Genomic DNA, 7,989 nt, shown 5'->3' on the forward strand with positions numbered 1-7,989 from the left:
CCTCAAACCAGTTGTGGCAGACTTGCCACCTTACCATCCAGGCTTCCCTGGTGGCTCAGATGGTAAAGAATCCACCTGCAATGTGGGAGACCTGGGTTCGATGCCTGGGTTGGGAAGATCCCCTGGAGAAGGTAATGGCTACCCACTCCAGTATTCTTGCCTGAAGAATTCCATGGACAGAGGAGTCTGGCAGGTTACAGTCCATAGGGTCACAAAAAATCAGACACAACTGGCAGATTTTCACTTTCACTCAATATCTGTTCTTTTTTAAAAACAAAAACTTCTTTCCCTTTCTCCCACGCTTTCTCTTGAGATTATATATATATATATAATCCAACAATGTACCCAAGTAAAACTACACTTCCTGTACTACACCTGCTGCTAGGTGTGACCACGAAGCCACGTTCTGACTAATGAGATATAAGAGGAAATACTGCTTCAAAATTCCACAAAGTCTTCTTTAAAATGTGGACAGCTAAGTGATACATTTTGGGGCTTCATCCCGTTCAACTTCCTACTGTCCAGAGGAAAGATGTGATGACTGGAGCTCCAGCAGCCATCTTGGACCACGAGGTATCATTGAGGACAGAAGCCATATATGTGCTAAGGATGACAGAATAAAAAAGAAAGAAAGAACCTAGCTTCCTGATGACTGCAAGAGTTTCAATAATGATCACAAGTTACAACTGAATTGCCTAAACTTGAAAGACAAATACTGTTTTACATAAACCACTGCAATGTGTGCTTTTCTATAACATGTATTTGAAGGCAGATGGCAAAGGTGGAGAAGTAAAGTTGAAAGACCAACTTTGTTTCCATCTTTGGCTCACAAGAGGCCTCCAGGCACCACTATCTAGCAAGAACTTACCAGACAGGACTAACATGAATGATGGTATCAGTTGGAGACCTGAGTCAGGAAGCTATGTTAATTTAGTTCTACTAAGTTCCCCATTTTTCTGGTCTGTCCAATTACACCAGAGAGAAAAAAAAAAAAAGATCTCCCAGGAGTATTAAATTCCTAGAATCTCAGCAGTCTTCAGGGAGAAAAACTAGAGCCAGCCTGAATGGCTTTGGCACTTACAATACTTCTACACTCCCAGGATACAACTACAATAGCCCCCTAGAGAGATGTTCAATAGGAAGCACCATGGGAGCAGTTTAGAAACTGGCAAAGGCATCTGGCTTTGGGTAACAATTTCAGAAACATTCTTGCCAAGAACCTGGGCAGACTTATATCCTTTTCTCTGTGGCCAATCCACCCATCTGTCCACTCTGGGCTCCTGGTATGTGCCAGACTCAAGGGCCAGGCATTGCAAATTCAGTGGGGAAGGAGCTCGTGGAGATTGCAATCCAATCAGGCCAAAGATTCATAGTGATTCCTCCCGTTCTTTGCCAAGACCCTCCCCACTAGAGACATGAAGAGCAAAATGACCAGAAAACTGACTTTGTGTAAATTCTTCCTCCAGGTAGAGAATGAGCAGAAAAGTTAAAAATGACTGACTTACTTGTTATATGCCTTCCATAGTTTCAGCATCTTACAAGTATTAATTTATGTAGTCAGTATCATCTCCATTTTACAGATAAATTCAAGCACAGACAGATTAAATAACTCCCCCATGGGACTTCCCGGTGGTCTGGTGGCTAAGACTCTGTGTTCCCAATTCAGGGGGCCCAGGTCAGGGAACTAGGGAACTAGATCTCCCATGCTGCAACTGAGAGTTTGCATGCTGCATACAACTAAACATCTCAAGTGTCACAATTAAGACTTGGCACAGTCAATAAATATATAATTTAAAAATAAGTACTCAATTCCAGACAGAATCCATGCCCTTACCCTTACTCTACACTATCTGCAGAAATAAGGTAGTATTTCTTGCGATCGGCCTAACAACAACAAATCAATAGCAAGAATTAGTTCAGTTGGACCATGCAGCTATTTTGCATCCCGTCCCTCTACCCGCAGAGGGCATTGGCAGTGTCTGGAGGCAATTTTGGTTGTCACAGCTGGCAGTGTTACTAGCTTCTAGCAGTTAAGACCAGGGATGCTGCTAAATGTCATAGAGCGCAGAGGACATCCCCATAATCCCCATAGAAATTATCCAGCCCCAAATGTAAATTAAGCAGCAGACTAAAATAATAGTGAACTTCCAAGAAACACTCCAACTCACATGATGACCGTGGTGGTGGTGGTGGTGCGCTGATACCTTCAGTGTCACTTTGGTGGAGAGCTTCCTGTGGGTGGAGTCCCAGGCATGGACAAGAAAACTTAGCTCTGGACGATGAAGGTGTACAGGTCGTCTGACTGTAAGCACGCCATCTGTGTGCACTTTGAATCGGGTGTCATCAGAAACATAGACTGTCCTTGGTAGGCCAGCACATCCTTCAAAACTCACTGCAGGGCGTAAATGACAGTGATTAGAAAACTGGGGAGATGAAACGGCATTCCTTTTCTAGAAACTGAACTTCATTCACCCACTAAAAGTCTAACTCACACAAAACAGGCGCAAGGAAAACAAACCAGAGTCTGGTGACAAACGGCACAAAGACGACAAAGTAGCAGGTGCCATCTTCACAAGCCCAGGGCGATTTAACTGTGGTTACTCTTTTCTCATCCACTTGGAGACTGAGAACGATAACCTGCCTAGAAAGTAACCTCCTTTTCAGTAACAAAAAAGGGCCTCTCCTTCAGATGACTCTTGATTACTTGAAAAATAACTGAGACAGAATACCTATTGAGTCCAAAAGTTACAGACTGAGGTACAATGAGATACTATGGATTAACGACATTTAAATAAACAGTGTAGGGACTTCCCTGGCAGTCCAGCAGTTAAACAATCTGACTTCCAATGCAGGGGATGCAGGTTCAATCCCTGGTTGGGAAACTAAGATCCCACATGCCGCAGGGTAACTAAGCCCACAGCTACTGAGCCCGCATGCCTCAACAAAGAGCTCATGCAGCCAAAATTAAAAATAAACAGATAAATAAGCAAACAGTTTACATTTCAATAAACAGTGGCAGATAATAAGAGGAAGCCAGCAGGACATAATGGTTAAGAGTAAGGGCTTGGGCAAATTTTTTAACCTCAGTCTCTTCATCGGGCTTCCCTGTGCCTTAGCTGGTAAAGAATGCACCTGCAGTGCGGGACACGTGGGTTTGGTTCCTGGGTTGGGAAGGTCCCCTGGAGAAGGTAACGGCTAACCACTCAAGTATTCTGACCTGGAGAATTCCATGGACAGAGGAACCTGGCAGGCTACAGTCCAAGGGGTCGCAAAGAGTCAGACACGATTGAGTGACTTTCACTTTCTTTTCTTCATCTTCAAAATGAGGATAATCATAGTGCTCACTCTTCAAACATGGTCTTATTTACTGTCAAGGGCAGGGCTCAGGTCCCAGCTCTGTTTATTAGCTCTGAGACCTTGGGCACATCACTGAATCTCTCGGTGCTCCAGTTTACCCATCTGTAGAATGAAGGTATTTGACAACAACTACTTCCTAGGATTGTTTTAAGATACACAGAACAGTGCTTGGCACATACTAGACACTTCATTTATTCAGTATTCCACAAAAGACATTGATAATGGCAGATATTCATTTAGAACTGATTATATGCTTATTTTCTGAGGCCTTGAGAGGTAATGCCTGCTTGCAATCTGAGACCACCCAGTGGAGAAGCTGTCAGGGGAGACAGTGAAGATTTCACAGGAAAATCTTCAACCTGATCATACAGTGCAGTGAGACAAATGCAAAAGACAGAAGACTACTTGGATGAGGGAACTTAGGATCAGTGGCTTAGAGACAAAGCTACTTAAAACTTTACAGTCATTAAAGTACTAAAACTTAAAAAGTATTAATACCCAATGCTGGAGAAGCTGTGGTGAAAAGTGTCTGCATTACACATCAGAGTCCCAATGGACTCATTTAACAAGTTTCCATCAAATAATTTGTCAGACATTGTGCTGGGCAGTGAGGACAAAATTGTGAACAGACAGGCAAGGCACCTGCTTCCATTGAGCTTATACTATATTGTGAAAGAGATGGACATATAACAAAACTGAGTCTCAGGTAGTGACAAATGCTAGACATAAAGGAATTTAAAAAGAGGATAATATAAGAGTGATGGGGTGGGGGAAGAGTGATGGAGAAGAAGTATGGGGAGTGTATAACTTTTACTGGATGGTGAAAGCTGGCCTCTCTGAAGTTGTAGGTGTCTGAGCTGAGACCTGAAGGAGTCAGCCTTATAGAGATCTTGGCTCAAGAGCCTTCCAGGCAGAAGGAACAGTCGATGAAAGTTCCTTCAGGGAAACTCAAATCGGTCTATTCTCCCTTTCAAATAATTATCTCTCATTCCTCCAGTGCAATTCTTAGTTTTTCCAAGAGATCTTTTATTTTAAAAAAGTTCTGTTCTTTTGCCTATTTTACATGACTAAACTAAGCACAGCATAGACACTTCTACATGGACATGGATCAGGTCTCTGCCAGAAAGCCCTCAAGTTGGTTATGGTGTCTGGGCTGCAGTTTTCATTTGTTCCACTAGGGGCCACCATTGCCAACTTTTCTGGCACCAACAGCCCCACCCTTGCTAGAGAAAATAAGACCTTGGTCGCTAAGAGTCGGATACAACTGAGTGACTTCACTTTCACTTTTTACTTTCATGCATTGGAGAAGGAAATGGCAGCCCACTCCAGTATTCTTGCCTGGAGAATCCCAGGGACAGAGGAGCCTAATGGGCTGCTGTCTATGGGGTCGCACAGAGTCAGACACGACTGAAGCGACTTAGCAGCAGCAGGGGGCAGAGGATAAGCACCACGATTATTCCCATTTTGTAGATGAAGAAACTGAGGCTCACAGAGGTTAAGACATTTGTTTGATCCCTATAACTAGTGAACAGCAGAGTTGGGATGGCCCTTAATATGAGTAACCTAGTCTCAATCACTCCTGAACCCTCCTTTGCCAGTTTGTTTAAAAAAAAAAAAATTAAAACCATGTCACATGCCTACCCTCACCTTTTAGTCTGGTTCTACAACTGATTTCCCAAGTTTGAAGGGGTTGGGGAGGGGTGAGAATGGCAAGGATTTTTAAAAATGACAGGAAGAGGTTGACAAGAACAGCCTCAGAGTCTGTGACTGGAATGATTATATAAACCCAGATTTTTTCATGTTCTTGCAGAGTGACCTTACACAAAATGCGTAACCTCTCTGGGCTTCAGTTTTTTCTACTGGCACCTGAAGGATACCACTGACTGAGCCCACCTCTTCAGGGTTTTGTGAGATTAAACAAGACAGTGAATGTGCTCACAACGTTCTCCCACCCACACCCCAGCAGAAACAATGGGGCCACTGGGCTGTGTTTGGGGGGCTGGCCATATAATCAGGGAACAAGAGCCGCCCTCATTTTCCACACTGAATTCTGTTCCCCAGCTGGCCCAGACCTGGGCAGTGAGAGCTGGGACGAGCATGATTGGACTTGCCAAGAGTGGCAGCCTGAAAAAATGAAAATGGTTTTGCAAATAACTTAATGCAAGGCTCTTAACCTGCTGTGGGGCATCTTGGCTTAATGGTGGCTAAGCCCTGCCCTGTGAGAAGTGACATAAGTAGTGAACGCGCCACAGGCAGGCCCAACCTGAATTTCCAGGTGCTCATTAAGGCCCATTATCTTTCTGTGCAACCTGAGCCTCTGGGCCGATTAGCCAGAAATTACAGAAATGACTGAGGGGATCTCCAGTTCTGAGAAGGCTCTGGGAAGCTGGCTTCAACCCTGGCAAGGGCTGGACAGTGCCTCAGAGCCACAGGGCACACTAACGCCAGCATGTAGGGGAAACAAGACTGGCAAACTGTAGAAACCAGATCAGTATATGAAGATGGGTATATTTGAACATTTCTTTAAAAAAAAAAAGTGTTATTTTTTTCTGTCTGCACTGCACGACACGTCTTAGTTCCCTGACCAGGGATTGAACTCTCGCTCCTTACAGTGGAAGCGTTTCAGCCACTGGACTGCCAGGGAAGTCCTACTTGAACATTTCTAAAATAAAAAGTTAAATAAAAAAGACAGCAAAGAACTAAGTATTAAATCAGCATGTTGTCCTTTCCTAAACCAGTCATTTGGTCACTTGGTTTCAAAACTAGATCCTAATGACAAGAGCCAAGAACCCACTGGCCATCTCTAAATGGGAAGATCTTTTCACCACAATAACATCATCACCATCAAAAACTAGATTCAACAGCTTCAACTACCTTTTATTCACTATTTTCTTAATATCTAAACATTTAAGAACATTGTGTGTCAGGTTCTACTCTAAGCACTTCACAAATACTAACTCATTTAATCCCAGAACTCTGTGAAGTCGCTGTCATCAGTGTCCCCTTTTTATAGACGGGGAAACTGAGGCAGTTACTAAGTGGCAGAGCCTAGACTGGGACTTAGGTACGTCTGAGAGCTCACGCTCCTGACCACTCTGCCTCTCTACAAGTCAGACTCTTGTCCTGTGCTCCTTATGTCTGTTAGGGGAAGCACACGGACTGAAACCACCCACCCTGGCCAGGCACCATAGTAACCATCTGCATGAGTTGTTTTATGACAGGAGATCCTGATAAAGAATAGGGGACTAATAAGCCACCACCAACCGAAAGAGTTCAGGAAATGTCAAAAGGAGATGCTGCATGTCCGTCCACTTCCCAGAATCCCTCTCGCTAGCATGCATCTTGGCTGAGCAATGCGTGCGCCACCAGGAAAGATTCTGAATTAGAATGATTGGCCAAGACCACCGGGAAACTAATCCCATCACCATAAGACTGTGAGCCACGCAGCAGAGCAGTTCTCCTGGGTTCCCTTGCCCTACTGCTCTCCAGCCGGGTGCCCTTTCCCAATAAAATCTCTTGCTTTGTCAGCACATGTGTCTCCTCGGACAATTCATTTCCAAGCGTTAGACAAGAGCCCAGTTTCGGGCCCTGAAAGTGGTCCCTCTTCCTGCAACAATTCCATTTATATGAGGTATGTTAAGTTCATAGAGACAGACAGTAGGATGGCTTTTGCCAGGGGATGGGGTAAGACATATTATGACAATCTATCTCCAGAACTTTTCTCATTTTGCAAAACTGAAAGTCTGAGCACACTAAATAATAACTCTCCATTCTCTGTCAGCAAATCATTGACAGTGGTTTCCTCCCAGGAAAAAAAAAAAATTCTGGGAGTGCCTGATGGAAACATAGTTCTACATTTTTTGAATTTTCTATAATAAAAATGCACCAATGAGTTACTTTTAAAATACAATTTTTGAAAAAGCTAAAACCATTATTTACAGAGAAAAAAAGAAAAGAAAAGACCACAGCCAAAATGTTTTGCCGAATGAGTTCTGAAAAACCTTAAGCAAACAAGCAAGTTGCAGTAATAGGAAACTGAAAGCTTTCCAGTTAGTGAAAACCAGCTAAACAAATTGATACCCAAACCAAACACAGAGATCACATAAACAAACGTGAATTAAATCTGTGCTTGGCCAGTGACATGGTGGGGTGGCGGGGAGCGGGGGTAGGGGAGGGGTCCACAGGGCGAAGGGGCGGGGCTGAGGCGCTCAGGTCGACCGCGCAGGTGGCTCCCGGTGGGTTTGGGCACTGTGCAGGTGCCCTGCAGGATGGGCGCTCAGGCCACGCCTGGGCCACGCCTAGGCCCGCAGGAGGCTCAGAGGCCCGCGGGCAGCGGGGTGCGGGCCGCCTGCGGCCCCAAAGCCAGACACCTCCGGAGCCGCGTGGCACTGAGCAGCGAACTGGATGAGGGGAGGCCCACGGAACGGGGCCGGGCCTGGAGAGATCCAGGGTGGGAGGGCGGCGAGACCTCCGCGCCCCTCACCCCAACCCCCAGGACCCGCAGGCACGCACGGCAGGCCGCTAGGGGTCCCGGAAGCCCTCCGGGCCCCCGGGCCCGGCCAGGCGGTTGCTGGCCGTGGTGGGTGGCGGTGTTCAGGGGCGTGGCGGCGTCGGCAGGCAGAAGTCCGGTCG

General features: G+C 45.5%; 1 protein-coding gene across 1 annotated transcript in view; it reads right to left on the reverse strand.

Annotated features, from left to right (window-relative positions):
* CDH1 (cadherin 1, type 1, E-cadherin (epithelial)) overlaps positions 1 to 7,989 on the reverse strand; it is a 74,244-nt gene that overhangs the window by 21,081 nt on the left and 45,174 nt on the right. The window contains exon 3 of the mRNA XM_010850968.1: positions 2,169 to 2,392. Within this exon, the coding sequence (XP_010849270.1) occupies positions 2,169 to 2,392 (224 nt within the window). The remainder of the gene's footprint in view (positions 1 to 2,168; positions 2,393 to 7,989) is intronic.

Source organism: Bison bison, unplaced genomic scaffold (assembly GCF_000754665.1).
Source record: "Bison bison bison isolate TAMUID 2011002044 unplaced genomic scaffold, Bison_UMD1.0 scf7180017864297, whole genome shotgun sequence".
Lineage (NCBI taxonomy): Eukaryota > Metazoa > Chordata > Mammalia > Artiodactyla > Bovidae > Bison > Bison bison.